This window comes from Danio aesculapii, chromosome 23 (assembly GCF_903798145.1).
Source record: "Danio aesculapii chromosome 23, fDanAes4.1, whole genome shotgun sequence".
Taxonomy (NCBI): Eukaryota; Metazoa; Chordata; class Actinopteri; order Cypriniformes; family Danionidae; genus Danio; species Danio aesculapii.
This window is the reverse complement of record NC_079457.1, coordinates 7928219-7948822: the sequence shown is the minus strand read 5'-3', so window position 1 is coordinate 7948822 and position 20604 is coordinate 7928219. Positions and strand designations below refer to the sequence as shown.

Sequence of the window (20604 nt, the reverse complement as noted above, 5' to 3'; positions counted from 1 at the left end):
CGAAGAAAGAAAGACTCGAGCCACATGAGGGAGGATAATTGTGAATGAAAAGTGATTGTTATGAGTGTAAATCTTAACTGTGTAAAGCAGCATGTATGCATGTTGTTGATGAAGAGAAAGCTTTTTTATATTGTGACGTTTGTTTAAAATTAGCGGTATAAATCTACAATGCGCTTAACAAAAATATCAGTAAGGGAGTTTTTAAGATATTGTGATGTGCATTTTAGTTCAATCAGCAATAACAACAAATAAATGAACGAATACACAACTAATAAATCAATAAATTGAAGAGAAAATTGATAATAGAAAATGAAGAGAACTCTTGAAAACACTAAAACCATCATGAGGACTGAATTTTGCTCTCAACTTACATGTAACATTATTATTTATTTTACTTTATATGTATATATATATATATATATATATATATATATATATATATATATATTTTTTTTTTTTTTTAATCTAAACTTGTTTTGATTAAAACTAATATAAATATGCATATAATAAATAATTTTAATAGTAATAACAACATTAGACAAATGCAAAGTGTCATGAATGAAATTAAAAAAGGCATAGAGGCATGACGAAGGCATAGAGGCAGTGGTTTTTATATTTATGCAGAACATAATACATTTTATAAAATTTTAATCCTTTAATTTTTTTCATATGTAAAGATATTTGTGTATTGCTGTAAATCCTGTGTGTATTTAGCATTTGGAACTAACTAACGTGCTCTGTGCTGGACTTGGACCAGCAGTTTTCAGTTGGTCAATGGTGCGGTCTATTTCAGTTCCTCAAAATAGCAACGCGCCAACAATGCGCCAAAACACACCTTCTTTATAGACCGGAACACCCATGAGTCCACAAAGTGCCACAAATGGATTTGCTATTTAAAGAGCCCATATTATGGCTTTTTGAAAATGCCCTTCCATGTAGTGTGTCACACAGCTCTAAGTGAAGTGAAATATCCAGCTAAGGCTTAAATCTGTAAGTGTACAGTGTTTAAAACTATTGATTCATCTATAAAAGAGTCGACTCATAGTGCTTCAAACGAGTCGTCTTGATAACGAGTTATTAGGTGTTTCGCGATGACGCAGCCACGAAACACAAGTAGTTGCACGCGCAAGCCCGGGAGATTTGAAACCTGCGGCTCCGCCCACTAACAGAAAAAAGTCACACACACACACACAGAGACACACACAGACACCGGTAGAATGAAGTCACGCTGTGCAGATGGAGATTATTGACAGTTCACCCAAAGATGAAACCTTAGCATATAGCCTAGCCTTGAGCAGATCGAGAGCCTCTGGAAACTACCTGCTTACAAAGAAGACTTCATCAGTTTGTTAAAGGAAGGATCGGTAAAGACTGTCAGAACAAGGATCAGTGGATCATGAATCAGTTTTTTCCCCCATTTCACCAGTGTAAGTACGTGCGATTAAAATTGTTGCCTCGTTTACTCTAGTTTGCAAATTATGCATTTAGTTGTGTTTTGTTACTTGTAACCGCGTGTACTGTATCAGGTTAACTCTTTATATTCTCATATCGCGTGTAAAGCCACGTTGAAAACGCGACGCGTGCCGCTTTGTTTATGGATAGTCAGCTATGTGTGTGTGTGTAATGTGTGTGTGTGTGTGGCTCCTCTGAGGACGGTCGTTTGTGTGAGTGTCTCCTCTTAGGAGGTTGATGTGTGTGTGTGCGTGTCTCTGAATAGGGTAAAGCTCTTGGCAAAGGGTGATCAAAGGGACCCGTTTGTAAAGTGAGGACTTTAGGGGGTGTCGCGGTTGAAATCTTAGGGTTGTAATCGCGGATGTAACTGAGGACGCGGAGGGGGAGGGAGGTGTCGCCGCCGCGCCGTCTCTATTCTGGACGCGCCGGCCCTGTGTGTGCGTGTGTGTAAAAAGAGCAAGTAAACTGCTAGGACATATCCTCGCCAGTTCTTGGACTTTTTGCTTGATAAAATAGTTAGTCGTCAGTATTTTCTAGTCCATCGTCTATATTTACATTCACCCACTGGCAGCCAAAATCCACTATGAAGCGTGTGTACACTGTGACTACTTTTATATTGTTGATAATCTGCTGGGCATTTCACTCTGTCTCGCCCTGAAGCCTGTCAGTGTCGTCGACCAATCGCAGCAGCCTGTCATTGGTCCAATCAGCGCAGATTAGCTTCGCGCTGAGGACGGGTTTGGGTACAAATGAATCGCTGAACGATTCATATGGGAGTCGCTGGGATAACTAGGTAAAAATAAATGCATATTATAAGACCATCAAAGTGTTGTTTGACCTTGCATGCATATTAGACTGTTGTTGGAGACCCTTACAACCTAAATATGACCCTATTTCATCTATAATATGGGCTCTTTAAACATCGTGGTGCAAAACGTAAAAATTAGTGTTGCATTGGTTTTGAAAAAAGCAACAAATTGCGCAAACTGTGTCTTGTGCCTAATTGTCCTGGGTGTATGATAGGGCCCTAAATTGGTTAGTCAGTTTTAGCACTTAATTTAGCTAGTAGAGGCAACATTTTGAAATTTTCTGAATGAATGTTTAATCTGCATGCATTCTGTGTGAAGAAAAGCCAGAAAACGCTACTCATTTAGCTGATTCAACTTGCATTTCCATCATTCTCTTCAGGAGAAAGACAGAAATAAAATATCCAGCTTAAATTACGCACCAAATATCCATCTTCGTCTTTGTTGTGTTGCATTAGTGCTAAAAAGCTTTCACAATGAAGAAGTAGAACTATAAACGTCCCTGTTTTATTCTTTATAATATCATATACTTCAGTCTCGCAAACAGGATCTTCCCAGGAGGTCTTGAATGAGTTGTTTTTTCTTTTAAACTTTTAAATTCAGCAACTTTTTTATCCATTAAGGCGACCTGGAACTCCTTTAGCGAGCATTAAAAGTTTCTTTTCCGGTAAACTCTTTAGAAAGGTGCTGCCAACACGAGGGTTTTTTCTGAATATGTGAATACAGCGGGTGCGTATGATTGAGAGAGCCGTCAAGTGCTTAAATGCATTGTTCGGCCTGCCATTCATCTTTTGTGTCTGAAGATTGTCTTTGCGAATAGACTGAATGCGTAAAGAAGTCGGTTCCAGAATGCTAAAGGTCCAGGTTTTTGCTGCTTTGTGTTTAACATGCAACTTTGTAACTGAGAGGTGAATTTTGACAGGTTGTGAATTCCTCTTCACTGTAACATACTGTGCTGTCATTGATGGATTTGGTGTACTGACACAAAAAATAGGCAATGAATGACTCGAGTTGGTCTAATGTGAGCATTTTAAATTTTAAATACAGCTTATGTGTAGTTGTTTAAATCAGGGTGTAATACCTGGCATGAAAATTGAAATCTACCTTATAAATTACTGTATTAAAAAAATAATAACAGAGGTCACGGTGGCTCAGTGGTTAGCACAGCAAGAAGGTTGCTGGTTCTAGTCCTGGCTGGGCCAGTTGGTATAGGTCAGGGGTGTCCAAACTCGGTCCTGGAGGGCCGGTGTCCTGCAGATTTTAGCTCCAACTTGCCTCAACACACCTGCACGGATGTTTCTAGAAAGCCTAGTAAGTGCTTGATTAGCTAGCCCAGGTGTGTCTGATTGGGGTTGGAACTAAACTTTGCAGGACACCGGCCCTCCAGGACCGAGGTTGGACATGCCTGGTATAGGTGAATTGAATAAACTAAATTATCGATAGTGTGTCTGAACGAGAGTGTGTATGAATGTTTCTCAGTACTGGGTTATGGCTGGAAGGGAATCCACTGTGTAAAACATATGCTGGAATAGTTGATGGTTCATTCCGTTGCGGCGACCACTGAAAAAGAGACTAAGCTGAAGGAAAATGAATGGATGAATGAAAAAATAAATAATAATTCATTGTATTTCTGTTATTTGTCCATATTGACCAACATTGACAGAAGTATGTGATGGCACTTTATCTGTAATATAAAATCCACTTATGGAAGCTTCAATATATGCATGAAAATACAATATACATACAATTGAAAATTATTTTTTATTTGGTATTATTTATTTGCTATTATAGTTTCTATTTATGTTTTAGATTAGCTTTTATTTTTATTTCAGAAGTGTTTTTATTGTATTTTTAGTAAGTATTTGTGCTTTAAAAATATTTCTGTTTTTTAATCAAGACTGATAAAAAACAATTATATATATATGTATATATATATATATATGTATGTATGTATGTATGTATGTATATATATACATACATGTATGTATGTATGTATGTATGTATGTATATATATATATATATATATATATATATATATATATATATATATATATATATATATATATATATATATATATATATATATATATATATATATATGTATGTATATGTATATATGAAGTGTTTGGTTGCAAAACGCGCTAAATGCCATTTTTTGACATTTGAATTTTATTATTGGAAATCACTGTTCAGATGTACCTTAATCTATGTGTGAATTGCTGCCATTAATAACATTTAAGAATGTACTGTTTAGGCCTAGTACAAAATGTATTTTTTCACAAAACGCGATATCCGCCTGACCAGTTTTTTTACAAAGTGCGATATAACGATATAGAAGAGAGCCGGTGAAGTGCTCCGCGTTTGCTTAGTAATGCGAGTAATGTTGGTCTGTGTCATGCGGACAAACTATTAGATGAAGATACAGCCTTCAAATTTACAAAAATGTATAAAAACGCTACAAAAGTGAACCAAGATAAAATAATCCTGCATCTGTCAGTCTCCGCTGTTGTCAAGAAGAAGGCCAGGGGTTACAGTGAAAAACTGCCTTTTTTCCTGCGTTCCTCCCCATCACAAGATACCTGTCTGCAAGGCTACATTTCTAAGTGTGCTTTGTAAGTTTACTCATTAAATAATTTCTGTGAATACCGAATGAGAGGATGATCTCTTGCGCCAAAGGCTGTTGTGATGCGCGTGACTGTTTAAAACGTGTGCGCGCTTCTTTTTTCTTGCATGAAATTGTGACTGGAAACGCAACTATAGCCACAGTGGCTGGTCAGGCCCTGATGATGATGATGACTATTATTATTATTATTATTATTATTATTATTATTATTATTATTATTATTATTATTATTATTATTATTACAGTGAAATAATTCATTAAATGTGACAGGGCAAGGCAATCTTGTGTCGAGTACTCTGTGCTACAGAGACAAGAACTGTGACACCGCAGCTCTGCCCGCTCTGATCATACAAGTTTGGTTTTCAACAGTGGTGTGGAAGGAGCCTCCACTTTTATTTAACATCTTACTTATTAAACAAAACATTGATTCACTGGTTTTTCTTAATGGTATTGTAGTAGAATATAGCCTAAGTGGATATAGCGTTTTGCACAAAAAAAAAAAGAAAGTAAATAAAAATCGTTATGTTGTGTTGTGCACATTCTGGCCAAATATTACAAAATATTGGCCAAGCAATATTACAGGAGTAGCAATTCAATATGGCTGTATCAGCACTGGTGGAAGGCGAGAGTTGGCTCGAGGCCGCAGTTCGAACGCCTTAGTCTCCCACCAGTGCTGATATACAGCCATATTGCACTGCTACATGTGTGATATTGCGTTTATACAACAGCTCGACGGCACAATTGTGTATATAAAAAAGAAAATCAAACACGGAGAGTTTAAAAACCCTTTTGTTTTAGGAACTACTTTCTTCTGCCATTCATTCACATCTGCCGCTGACGTCAGAACAGCATAAGCCGTTACTAATTTAACATTGTCACTTTAGAGCTAGTTTATGAATGATTATGTAGCTTAATGTCTAAAGTGATTTTGCTGACATTTTAAGATTATAAGGCTGAACGTGACATGAAATGCCATCAGTCTACAGAGATATCTCCCTACATTATTATAGTCTACAATATTTCTCTGTTGCAATCAGGATGCGATAAGGAAAAACGCTAAACACATGCGGGCATTTCTTCTTTCTTTCTGCCAACACAACACACATTCCTGATATGTGAGTCCCATTTCACACTCGATACACTACAATTATATGGTATAAATACAGCACTACAACATGCAAAAGAGAGAGATCGACTTAGAATGTCACTCACCAGTTTAATAATGATCAGCTGTAGTTTGAAATTAAGCTGTTTTAATCTTCTAAGGGCTTATTATGTGTCTCTGTCGCCATCTTGTGGATAGACAACATCAACCGTCTTTGGTCTACTCAGTATGGCAGGCTAATGACCGCCGACGCGCTGTCTCTCAGAAATATTTTAAAATAGCCACTATCCTTACAAATAAACCGCATAGTTGCAATCTAAACATCCATATTCTCGATTAAAAAGCATTAAAAGTACATTATGTTGTCCAACAGCTGCAATATTTGTCAAACTGTAGAGTGTCCTCTGCTTGTTGCTGTATGTGGGCGGAGTAATACACAAGGGTGAAGGGTGAGGAGGCGGGTCGAGTGCTGTTACTGGCAGAATATCACACAGCTATCAGCCAATCAGATTCAAGATCCAGACAGAACTGTTGTGTATATAAAAATAAAACATTTTTGATACTTTTGGAGCGTTTGGGCTGATGACTTTATACTTGCTTTTTCAACAACAAAAAAGTAGTAAAATTATAATAGAAAAACACTTAGTAAAAGTAAAAAATAAAAGCAAGTCTAAAATACTATTTGTAATACTAGTGTAAATTGTGACTTTATATGTGTTTTGTCTTTTTTTAGCATTGTTATTATGATTTTTTTTGTAGTCATTTTAGTTCTTCATCTTTTTTTATTTTATATATTGTTTTGTTTTATTTTATTTTATTTTTAGCTTTATTGCAATTAATACAAATATTTTTCCAATCATTTTAGTTAAATAACAACATAGTTTACACTGTAAAAAAAATCTTTGATCAATTAGTCCTGACAGCATATGTTTTTAGGTCATTGTTACTTATTAAACTAATTTAATGTTCTAACTTAATTTTATAAGTTACGCAAGTTGTTTTAAGTCAGTTTAACATAATATAATTTCAATGGACTCATAAAGTTAATTTGATTCAGCTTCTCCCCCCCCCCCCCCCCCTCATCTTCTATGATTTGATGTCATACTGACGTGTCCTGACATGCAGTTACAGATCCTGGTGAGAAAGCGGATGATGGAGCGTTTGACATTATTACAGACGAGGAAGTAAACCAGATCTACGACAGCGACTCGCGGACCACCAATGGATCACATGAGGAGGAAGGAGGACAAACTGGAGATAAGTAAGAGTATAAACATACACAAAATAATCTATACAGTCATACCGTTTTATGCAAAAGTTATAGGCACCCCTGATAATGATCATAATTGAACTCCATTTGAAAGCCATAACACTTTAAAAATAAAAATAATTCTAAAACATAACTAAAAAAAAACACCCACTTTATATTGATTTTTTTATTTTTAAACCATAAAACATATGAAGCACATCAGTTTTCAACACTGACGATAATAATAAGAATCGTTTCTTCAGCAGCAAATCAGAATATTACTTTATTTCAATTATAAAATGAATAACATACAGTTCGGTTTTAAAATTAAGTAATATTTTTAAAATATACTTAATTAGAATTAGTTGTTTTCGATTGTAGTAATTTTTCTAAATATGATTGATTTTATTTTATTTATGATCCAATAAATGAAGCCTCGGCAGGGATAAAGGTCTTCTTTAAAAACCTGCAGACTCCAGACTTTTAAACAGTAGTGTTTAATCTAATCTAAACTTTATACCCTGCCGTTGTACACTGCCAGTATTGCTGGCTTTTATCCTAAAGTGCTTCTGATGCACTTATTTGCCGGTTGTTTCAGATAAATTATTCTGGCATATAAATAAAATAGATTTATTCTACATACTGTATATGGTCTTTGTAAAAGCACACTTTTATTGTGCATAAATGTGTACTGCATTTATATACCTCATGTTTCATGACATTGCTTTTGCTTACTTATCAAAATGGAAGTAAAAAATTATGTTCAAATAAAAAATAATGTGTGCTGTTAGTGTTTTCAGCATTGGCCAACCTATATGCACTGTAAAAAGGTTTCCCTTAGGCCCTATTATGACTTAGGGCCCTATTATACACCCGGCGCAATAAGGCACAAGACATATTTGCCTCGACGTTATGCTATTTTCAGACCAGCGCAACGTTCATTTTCCTGTTTTGCACCACGTTGTTTAAATCCATTTGCGCCACTTTGTGGACTCATGGGTGTTCCGGTCTATAAAGAAGGTGTGTTAAGGCGCATTGTTGGCATGTTGCTATTTTGAGAAACTAAAATAGACTGCACAATAGCCCAGCTGAAAGCAGGTCTAAAGTCCAGAGCATTAGTTGCCACTGCACTACCACTGCCGCCATGCCTTCTTAGTCTCGAGGGGCTTTTTCAGTTTATTCATGACAACTTGCTTTTGTGAAATGTTATTATTATTATTTGTACTATTGTTTATTATATGCATATTTATATTTGTTTTGTTAACAAAAAGCTTAGATTTGTCAACCTTTCAGGTTTGGACCATATGGAGCATAAGAACAGGACGTGTGTTTGGATATAACTCAGTTTTTTGACCACACTTCATTATTATTGTTCATTTATTTGTTTGCTGGAAATTAGAACTGAATTTAGAAATAGTTTTGACACAAATCATTGCGCTTTACAAACGAAATGAATTATGTAGGCTAATAGATGTCTTCAGCGGAGTGCGTACAACACTGTTTCCTTACTCATCGAATAAGAGAAAGAGAGAATGTGAAAGTAAAGGCCAAATGGAGAAGGCTCATTCTTTATTCTCGCGCTGCAGATGCTCTGTTTAACTGTTTTCTCGCTAGTGAAGGGTTCAGTTTTTCCACTTACAATGTAAATAGCAAATGTGCCATGGCGCGACGCAACCGACTCTTAAAGGGAATGTGAGATGAGACTCTGATTGGTTTATTATCAAAACACATCCATAACTCATTAAGAGAATAAGCACAACCCTGTTAGACCAAGCACCGTGGCGCAGAGCGTCCTTAAAATAGCAAAAGTGGATTCTGACATGACCTTAACGCTTTTGTGCAAATGCGCTTTAGACTTTGTGCCTAGATTGTTAAAATAGAGCCCTTAGAGTGACATTTTTAATACTTTCAAAATATATATTATCTGAATAGTCATGTTAACTTACGGTACTAAATGAGTCCGCAATGTTTTTATATACAGTTAAAGCCAAAATTATTCGCCCACTTGTGATTATTTTTTTGTATTTATTTTTTCAAGTATTTTCTAAATGATGTTTATCAGAGCAATGAATTTTTCTAAGTATTTACAATGATATTTTTTCTTCTAGAGAAAGTCTTATTTGTTTTATTTTGGCTAGAATAAAAGCTGTTTTTAAGTCATTTAAAAACATTTTAAGGTTACTTTTATTAGCCCCCTTAAGCAATATGTTTTTTTTTTCGATTGAGAACAAACTATCCTTATACAATTACTTGCCTAAATATAAATTAAATGTCACTTTAAGCTGAATTCTAGTAAACTATAAAACTATAATGTTTAGAAATGTGTTGAAAAAAACTTTCTGTTAAACAGAAATAGGGGAAATAAATATGCAAGGGGGGGTAATAATTCTGACTTCAACTGTACATATGACTCATTCTAACATTATGGGTACATTTCAGGCACAGGTACATTCTTCTGCTGGAATGATATACAAATGTATAATCTACAGCAGTGGTGCTCAACCCTGTTCCTGGAGATCGGCCTTCCTGCAAATTTCAGCTCCAACCCTGATCAAACACACCTGAACCAATTAATTAGGACCTGAACAGCACTTGATAATTACAGGCAGGTGTGTTTGATATGGGTTGCAACTGAAATCTGCAGGAAGGTCGATCTCCAGGAGCAGGGTTGATCACCCCTGATCTACAGTAATGTACAGGAATGTAAAATAATGTTGGATTCTGTAACTAATTGCATATAGCATGTCTAAAACTGAGAATTTGAGGCTTTTTTAATCTACTTGTTGTTTTTAAAGAATGTGAAAATCACTGAAATATCACAGAAACAGAGTTGACATAATTCATCTACTGTTGGTGTTTCCTAAACATTTGTTCAAATTAATGAGAGAATAATAAAGCCTCATTCACACTACGAGCGACTAGCAGCGGCAAAGCGACAAGTGACCGTTCATTTCAACGGAGAGTAAGCAACTTCCGGCAACCTCCGTAAACACAAGTTATAGTGACCATTGGCGACCAGATGGGTATGTCGAATGTTGCGACAAAGTTGAGAATCCTGCAACTTTATGCAAAAGAAGAGCGACTTTCTTGAGCGACATCCAATAGGAGCACCAGTAGAGCTCACGTGATCCTCTCTCAGCTCGCTCAGACGCCGGTTGTATTCTCCCTGCTGTAGACCTTCACAGACTCGCGTTTGCAGCAGGTCGCCACCCAGAGCGACAGGCAGCTACAAAGTTGCTGCTAGTGTGAATGAGGCATAAATGGCACGCTTCAGTGCTTTCCAGAGATTCCCACAAGAAGTCCAGTAGTGACATCACTTGGAGCAAGTCACATGCTTTTTCCATCAGTGCTTTACAGATTGTAAACCACAGCGTGTAACAGAGTTTTCCAGAATGTTGAGACAAACACAAAATGTTTTTGTTTTTTTTTGGCTAGTGACGTTAGAAATGATACAGAAATTAGAATTATTTGACTTAGAGTTACACACAGGGTGTCACGGTGGCGCAGTGGGTAACACGATCACCTCACAGCAAGAAGGTCACCAAGTAATAAGAATGTTTATTTTGTATGGGCATGTTTTCTTGCTGTGAAAATGTGGCCAATCTGCAAACGTGAATAGTTTACATCTGGAAAGGGTAATCAGTAAACGCGGGCACCAGTTAAACCGTAACACCGGCTTTATTCAAGTTACTTTTAAGAGTCCTCAAGCAGATGTTTACACAGTGTAGACTTGACATCATGTCCACGATTACAGCGTACGAGTGGCCCTCGTTAAAATATTGAACACATTGATGCAGCACGTTAAGCTGCTCATGTGTTTGCAACAAAATGGCCAAAACATCCCTCGACCGTTCGGTCACCATAAACGTTATTTACGCCATGTACTCCACAATACAGATTTACCGTGCTCACCACCAACGACAACAACACTTTTCTCCGCGTCACTTCCAGTGTGTGGTATATTCCCTTTCCGTAAAGAATCTGTAATAGTACATTTGTTTTCGAGACTGGTAAAAGTGTTTTGCGTCTTGTTAATTTTTTTTTTCTAAAATGTAAATTTGTTTCGCCCTTGGTAAAATTGTACAAAAATACATTTTTCCAATGGAATTGTGTTTTATGATAGGTAAAAATGTTTTTCAAAATGTAAATTTGTCTCGAGCTTTGTAAAAGTGTTTCACACTTTGTAATATTGTTTTGCACTTCCCAGCCACCGTAGTATCATGATGATCCTTTAAGTGCACTCAGAACCAAATTTGTTAACTATTAGTTAACAATGTTTACATATAATAACTGTTGTGAATTTCTCTGTCTGACTCACGGCACCAAAACTGCTCTTAGATGAGCCAAAAAAACCAGGGAGAACTTATATTTTTGCACACATTGATACATGTAGGTGGGAAAAGTCTAAAACAAAGCATGCAAATGAAGTGTTGTTGTCGGCAGGGTAAATTGCCTTTCGAGACCATTTGTTAGACAATAGACACAGTTGTGCTGTGAAACTGACCATTTGCAGTACTTTGGAGACAGTCAGGGCTCAGGCAACCAAGAGATTTTAAGGTCTGTCACACCCTAAAAACCAAATGATATAAATTTTCAGTTATATATAGATTATTGCCAATTTGGAATTGATTATACAAATTTATATTCCCACATAACTTTAATTATTAAAAAATTCAGATTTTGTGACTGTATCCGATTTTTTTTGATAACCTGCTTACATCATCTTCTAAAAGTGACTCGTATCCGATTGACTACATTTACACTGTAAACAGCAAAGATGCAATAACCAGGATAAAAAAAGAGCGGGCGCTGACTGAAAGCTGATAATAAAAGAGCGCCCTTTTCTCCGTTCTTGTCTTTAAACTATTTGCAGGGTTTAATTTTTTAAAATTCTTTTTGACAAGTTGTTTTGCTATAGTTTATGATAGAGAATTTCTCATTTGGCCATCTTCCTTTAATCCTGGCCATTTTAAAGAAGTAGACATTTTAATGTAATGTCCATGGCATCATTTATGCACATGATGTATACAACAGTTTTATATTAGTTTATATTGGTTACATGGCGGATATTGCGCTCGGATATTTTGCTCTCTCTCTCTCTCTCTCTCTCTCTCTCTCTCCATCTCTCTCTCTCTCTCGTTAACATCCCTAAATGCTTAAGCTGCATGACAATATAAAAGCTTTTAAGATCTCGTGTATGAGATTTAAGGTTTGGGACTCTGCTGAAGTTTGTTCTGAAATGAAAGCGTCAGACTTGACGTCATTCGCTATGGTTTTAAATGACGCGTGACTCGCATTGACAGGTGAAAATCCGATCTACCTGCTTACACTGCAGACACGAGGGCATGGATCTGATTCATATTGAATAAGGCTGCATTTACACTGCATGGTTCAAGTGACTCAATTCTGATTTTTTTTTCTCCCATGTGGGACAGATCGGATATAGCTCATGGACGTGTAAGCAGGAAAAAATCACATGGATCCCTATTTACTCAAATCAGATTCAGGACTTGTTCATATGTGGAAATTTATCCGATATGAATCAGATCTGTTGATGTTGTGGTTTCCAGCTTTTCTCTTAATGAATCAAACAGTCTGGAGGTTATGAATATCAGAAGAATATAGTTTATTGGAATATTTTCCAAAAAAGCAGAGACAGCCTGGAGCAGACCCATCTCAGTTTCTCCCCAGGACAAATCCAAAGTGTCTGTGTTCTTCACAATATTTATACAGATTTTCTCTCCCCACCTCTTTTGTTAAAACTCCGACCATTTTAGTATATCTTTAGGTGCTCATGTTATTCTGGGCCCTGTCCCCTACAATGCAAACACCTGTTTTCACACCAAAGTTATCTCTCCATAGATTTAATCTCATCATACATTGCCATGATGGTACATTAATTTTATAATATGTCACTCACTCACCTGAAAGTCTCTCACAGATATAACTTCATATGTGTGTTTTACATATACAATCAATGTTTTCCATATGAACTCATTCTCCAGCAGCTCCAAACAAGAGTAACAACACCATTCCTCAACAAGACACCCATTCTACACACACCACCAGTTGTCACCTTTCTTCTCAAAATACACCACCAGTTGTGGCCTTTTTTCCTCAAAATACATGTCTAAGCATCTCTAGGTAGTTATATCGGTTGACATCTTTACTTCACACTATTAAGGAAAAAAAAAAATCTTCATCATTGACAAAATCAAGATCTGCAAATGCAGCCTATATGTCCACATGAACAAGGCCTGAATCTGATTTGGGGTCAATCGTAATCCATGTGATTTTTTACTTTCCTGCTTATATATGCACGAGCCATATCCGATCTGTGCCACATAGGAGAAAAAAAAATCAGGATTGAGTCACTTGAACTATGCAGTGTAAATGCAGCCTCAGTTACTAGTTATTTAGTTAAAGTTATTAGTAACTAATAAAGTTATGGTAACTCATAAGCTTAACTATTCTGAATTTGATTGAAATGCAATAACTTAGACCTTTTGTAAAGCTGCTATGAAAGATTAATCATTGTGAAAAGCACTATACAATTGAACTTGAGTTGAATTGTTCACGTTCATATAAAACATGCACTAGCCAAGTTACTTAAGATAAACGACATGCAAAAATGTCCACACGATCTCACAATCACATTCTGAATGGTCCAATTTGTCGCAGTGATACCGAGATCCTTTAGGCTTCATCGCTGTGTCTCTGTTTAGACAAATTGTGATGTGAATCCTCCACAAATAAGTGTTGCAGACAGACAGGAAGTCCTGCGGAGAGGCTGATTGTGGGGGGAAGATGACTGTCAATTTATGCATTTCATGCCATCTTGCGTGCATTTCCCAACATTTTTCGCTCTGAGATGAGCACCTGCCTGCCGTATAATTCTGCAGGATCCTCAAAAGATCAAATCGCCGCTGGGTGAGGGAGGTTAGTGTAATTAGATGCACTCCACAAGGAACGCAAGGGAGTTTGAATGGAAAAACATTTCATTTTAGATAGATTTTTTTTGTTTGCATCATTCCTATGTGATGTTAGTTGATTGTCTGTTGCGCTAAACGCATTATAATAAGCATGTATATTAATTAGGCAGCATGGTGGCTGAGTGGTTAGCACTGTCGCCTCAAAGCAAGAAGGTTGCTGGTTCAAGTCCTGGCTAAGTCAGTTGGCATTTCTATGTGGAGTTTACATGTTCTCCCCGTGTTGACGTGGGTTTCCTCTGGGTGCTCCGGTTTCCCCCACAGTCCAAAGACGTGTGCTATAGGTGAATTGGATGAATTAAACTGCCCATAGTGTGTGTGTTTGCGTGTGCGTGTGCGTGTGGGTGTGCGCTTGTGCGTGTGTGTGTGTGTGTGTGTGTGTGTGTGTGTGTGTGTGTGTGTGTGTGTGTGTGTGTGTGTGTGTGTGCGCGAGTGAATGATAATGTATGGGTGTTTCCCAGTACTGGGTTGCGCCTGGAAGGGCATATGCCGCATAGTTGGCGGTTCATTCCGATGTAGTGACCTCTGAAATAGAGACTAAGGCGAAGGAATATGAATGAATGGATGTATATTAATTACATCGTTAACAATTTCCTGTAGCATCTACAGTTACTTGCTGGCAGCAGTTCGCCGGTAACTTACTGTAAATCAATTACAGCAAAAATACTGTATTTACATGTACAGCACCATTTAACTTGCTGTATATGTATTTACAGTATTATATCTTTACTGTAAAATATACTGTCATTTTGACAATGGAACTTTAGACTGAAGTAACATACTGTATAACTGTTCTACTGTACAATACAGTTCATATTACAGTTAAATACTGTGTAATTAACAAAAATCGTTAAGAGTGTAGGGCTGTACACTACATTGTAAAAGTATCGTTATCGTGATAATAGTGGTTATAAATTGGTTGTTTATATAAATAAACTTCTACCAATCATCGATACCACAAAACCCAACCTAAACCAATCAGCAGAAACCATTTTATCAAAGTTCTGAATTAATAAATATCTGCAATATACTCCAGGGACAGAGCAACCACATGCCACTTTTCCCACCCTTCCATCATGTATCCAGCTGCAAACATTCCTGCAGTGCAGTTGGGTTCCCCCACACCCAGACTTCTCATGTGTCAATTGCGTTCATTTGCACCTAAACACATATTTTTAATTTGAATTAGAATTAATTAGGTCTGAAAATATCTTATCTGTTTATTTTTAATATCATCACATTTACGTTTAGTCTTTTAGCAGATACTTTTTGTCCAAATTGACTTAAAATTGAGGAGGCATTCAGCGATTCAACAAGAAGAAGCAATGCACACAAGAAGTGCTGATTATATAAAGCAACAGTTAGCGCTCTGAGAATTTAGTGCTAGAGTAAGGAGGGGGGAGTGTTTTTATGTCTTATAGAGAAAGAAGAGTGCTTATACGGGTGGTTTGTCAAGCCCACTCACCTGTGTAAGTAAGTAAGGTGTATTTATATAGCGCATTTATTGTGTATACAACCAAAGCACTTTATAATCATGAGGGGGGGTCTCTCCACACCACCATCAGTGTGCTCACCACAAACCAGCTATAGGGGGAGTGGAAAGACAGTGATAGAGCCAATTCAGTGGATGGGGATGATTGGAAGGCTGGTAAGGGCCGATAGAGAGAATTTGGCCAGGACACAGGGGTTACACCCCTACTGTTTATGAGACGTGCCATGGGATTTTTAATGACTACAGAGAGTCAGGACCTTGGTTTTCCCCTCACTTTATTAGGGCATTATGACTCACACAGACCACAGGTTGAGCGCCCCCCACTGGCCTCACTAACAGCAACTCCAGTGAGGCACACTCAGAATTCCATAATGCTTTGAGGTTGTTGTGGGGGTCCATCACATAAATAAATAATTTAAAAACAGAGGTAATAAAAATAGCATTTTTAGGGAAATGTTATATCGTAACAAATATAGCTATCGCAATATTTGAGAAAACATTCACATATTTTCCTTCCCAGTGTCGTGCAGCCCTAATATTAATCATTCTTTATTTTACTTTTGTGCTCTGTGCATACATCATTTACACATGTCAAATGAATAATGGTTCTTTGCTGTCAGATCCGCTCAAGATTTTGACTCCTCCATCCCTTGAAAAGAGTCCCTCTGCAAGTCTGTGTTACTCTGTGAGAGATTTACATAATAAACAAATGTGAAATGTGCTATGCAAACTGTTAGGACCACACTAAAAAAGCCAGAAACAACACACATGCAGGTCTTTCAAATGTTTGGGTCAGTAAGAAATGTATAATGTTACAAAATATTTCCATTTTAAATTAATTTGAATATTTCAATAAAATTCTGTAAAATGTATCTCCGATTATAAAATGAAATTGTAATTTTTAAAAATTGTATTCACCCCAAAATCCAAATACCTAAGTTCACCAAAAATAAAAATCACTATTTATAAAAATGATAATAAATGTTACAGACAATCTGAATATTAAAATGATTTCATAACACTTAACATGATGCTAAAACCTCTGCTTTCTCATTATAAGAATAAATGACATTTTATAATTCAGTCAAGTAGAAAACATTCATTTTAAATGGTGATAATATTTTACAATATTAATGTTTTGTTGTTGTTGTTGTTGTTGTTGTTGTTGTTGTTATTATTATTATGTTTTATTAAATATACATGGTTTTCAAAATGTGATCAAATATACATAGTTTAAAGACATTAAAACATCTTACCCTAAACGTTTGAGCAGCACTGAAAATCCACTGAAATCCATGTGTTCAGATGTATTTGGCTATATTATTATAAATAATAGAGCTTTCAAGTTCAGTGTGAGTCATTTTGTTCAGCTTAGTTGTTTTAATTGAAAAGCTTTGAGTTCTGACAGTCACAGTAGGTTTTGGTGGGACAATGAAATATTATTGTGAAAATCAATGACAGTTAAATTGACAGTTCAGACAAAAAAATGTTGAAAAGTGCACTAACTTTCACAGTTTTTTTTTTTTTTGGCTCCACACTGGGTTTATTATTGCTAACCTAAGCTAAAAACTATAAAAATGGGGTGTTTTTGTTACATGGAACAGGATTCCCACATTTCAGACCTATGGATTCAAGACCTGGAAAGTACTTAAAAATCAAACATAGGTCCTTGAAAGTTCTTGAATTAAATTTGTTTGTGGTGTTATTACAACGCTTGTACTTTGCTTCTGTCAAAAACTTCTGTATTTAAAGATCTCAAATTGAAATCGTTTGTTAAATACTTCAGAAACTGCATTTTATTATTACCTAACATGTCTTTCAAATGGTTTAAATGTTTAAAGGGGTGGTCCACTACGATATCATATTTTAAACTTTAGTTGATGTGTAATGTAGCTGTGTGAACATAAACAACACCTCTGAATGTAAGACGCTCAAAGTTCAATACAAAGGGAGACATTGGCTTTCACAGAGATAGCTTAGCAAAGCCTACAGCGAACAAAGTTTGGGGAATACAACAAATACATCCGGGTTAATGAGATCACAAACACTTTAGGTTAGACGCTTTCACCATGCGCATACACCCCGCACAGCAAAGGGGCATGGCCAGAGCTAAAATGGTGTCCAAGTGCTGCTGTTTCCACAGAGCATCTTCTGTTTCTATATGTGGGCTTCCAAAGCACACAAAGAGAGAAGTGCTTACTGTTTAATTTATTTATAAATTAAAGAATTATACAAAAGATATAGCTCTAGCATTTGACAAAGGAGAGAATCTCTCGCAGTTCAGTGCTGGATTCGGCTAAAAACTCCTCAAAGAAGGAGCAGATCCAACCATAATAGCTGAAGCTGTGGATTGTGAGCCACAACTTGTAAGTGTTTTTATTTGTTAAAATTGATCAACTACAGGCACAGTTTCTAGCAGTAACAGTATGTTGTAGCGTGGATGTAAACAATGGAAAATGCTGTTTGGCACCTTTAGCAATTTAGCTACAAATTCTGTAAACACACACAATCTACAGCAGCGCTGCAGTGTCTCTCTATACGTCCAATTTTCCTGCATTATACATCTCAAATAACAAACTCACAAAAGATATGTGAACATTTCATAATACTTACACATGCTTATAACCCCAATATATATGAAAGACACTAGTCAGGTTTTATTTTAGAGAGCAGGTGTGAAGTTCAGCTGTGTCCTCTTCATTTTCTGTCTTACTCAGGCTCACACTGACACGGCTAACATTTAAACTGACTAACCGTATTTATAAAGCACGTGCTTGTAGAAGTGTGATACCTTTCCTGGTAATGTGGAGCCGATCTGCGAATCACAGCACATTATATTAGCTGACCAATCAGAGCCTCTTGAGGCGGACCTTTTGGAGGAACTAGGAAATATGACCGTCCTTTTTATGTTAGCTAAGTAGCTGTATATAATCAAAGTAAGATATATGAAAAAATAACCTGATTTTCTACAAATGAAGCATGAGCACACATTGCTTTGCATCTTAGAAACACAACTAAGCTTTAAAAAATACACTCTGAACCACCCCTTTAAATATGATACCTTCAAAACAATGCTTCAAAATTATTGGTGCTATAGAAAGTGCTTGAAATTCCTTGAATCTCGGGTTTATGAAACTCGAATGGAAATACTTGATTTTTAGCACACATTCACTGTATGTATGTGTATATATATATATATATATATATATATATATATATATATATATATATATATATATATATATATATATATATATATATATATATATATATAATGTGTGTATGTATGTGTGTATGCATTTATATACTTATATATTTTCCTTTTATCAGTTGATTTGTTAAAATTTTTCAATAAAAGTTAAGGTCACACTTTATTTTGATGGTCCGTTTGTTAAATTTAAGTTACATTGCATCTACATGCCAACTAATTCTCATTAGATTATACGAAGGCTGTTAGGTTGGGGTTAGGATTGGGGTTTGTGTAAGTTGACATGTACTTGCAAAGTTTCTTATAGTCAGTTAAATGTCTCTTGAAGGAGCAGTATCAACAGATATTAGGCAGACAGTCTACTAATACTCAAATGAACCATCAAAATAAAGTGTTACCCAAGTTAATAGTAAAGGTAATAACTAATAATGTTGTAATAAAATAATAATGTAATAACTAAAAGGCTTAAAAACTAAATAATAATAATAAAACTTATAATAGAAATGTTAAATACAAAATATCAAAAAAACTAAAAATATCATAAAAAAATAAAACCCCAAAAATTGTCAAAAAATAAAATCTAATATTCAAATTTTCCATTTAAAAATAATATAATTTCAATTTGTTCAAAGTGTTTCCATTTGTGCTTGTCTTTTACAGTAGCATATCAAGTGATGTGACGCCTGAAGAACAGGAAGACATCACTTCTATACAGGATGCAGAAATCACCCTCCTCAAGTCAGGAGAGCTCAGGTTAGTAATAAAGGCACATTCATTCATTCATTTTCTTTTCGGCTTAGTCCCTTTATTAATCTGGGGTCGCCACAGCGGAATGAACCGCCAACTTATCCAACACGTTTTATGCAGCGGATCCCCTTTCCAGCTGCAACCGATCACTGGGAAACATCCATACACACTCATTCACACATTACAGACACTACTACCCAATTCACCTATACCGCATGTCTTTGGACTCATGGGGGAAACCCACTCGATCACGGGGGTAGGGAGAGCATGCAAACTCCACACTGAAACCCCAACAGACTCAGGCGAGGCTCGAACCAGCGACCTTCTTGCTGTGAGGCGAACGTGCTAACCACTGTGCCACTGTGCAGCCACACAATTCATTTTAATTCAAGCTTATTTGTATAGCAGATTACAAAAGGCGCACATTATAGCATTACAATCAAAATCAGAAAAATTAAGGTTGTTATTCACACACACTGATTATGCTTCACTATTGTTGTTTCCTCTGATTCTGTGCGTGTGTGTCTTGTAGTGCCTCTGTGCCTCTGGATATAGATGAGATTCCTCATTTCGGCGATGGCTCTCGTGAGCTGTTTGTCAAGTCCAGTTGTTACAGCACTATTCCCATCACAGTGGGCGACCGCGGACCCATCATCAGCTGGGTTTTCTCCTCCGAGCCAAAGAGCATCTCCTTCACTGTGGTCTACAGAGAGACACTTGACACACCTGTCGAGCAGGCCAAGGTAACACACACACACACATGCAAGATCTTCAGCGGATGTTGAGTGTGTCTAATAATTCATTCAATCATTTTCCTTTTGGCTTAGTCCCTTATATATATGCAGTCACCACAGCAGAATGAACCGCCAACTATTCCAGCTTGTGCTTTACATAGCGGATGCCTTTCCAACCACATCCCAGTACTGGGAAACA

The 20604-nt window shown here is 36.4% G+C and overlaps 1 protein-coding gene across 3 annotated transcripts in view; it reads left to right on the top strand.

The window, feature by feature from the left end:
* Positions 1 to 20604, top strand: part of LOC130216924 (FYVE and coiled-coil domain-containing protein 1-like) — an 80781-nt gene that overhangs the window by 42748 nt on the left and 17429 nt on the right. For all 3 annotated transcript variants that reach the window (XM_056448858.1, XM_056448859.1, XM_056448857.1), the window contains exons 14-16: positions 7112 to 7247; positions 19585 to 19677; positions 20204 to 20414. In XM_056448858.1, the coding sequence (XP_056304833.1) occupies positions 7112 to 7247; positions 19585 to 19677; positions 20204 to 20414 (440 nt within the window). The remainder of the gene's footprint in view (positions 1 to 7111; positions 7248 to 19584; positions 19678 to 20203; positions 20415 to 20604) is intronic.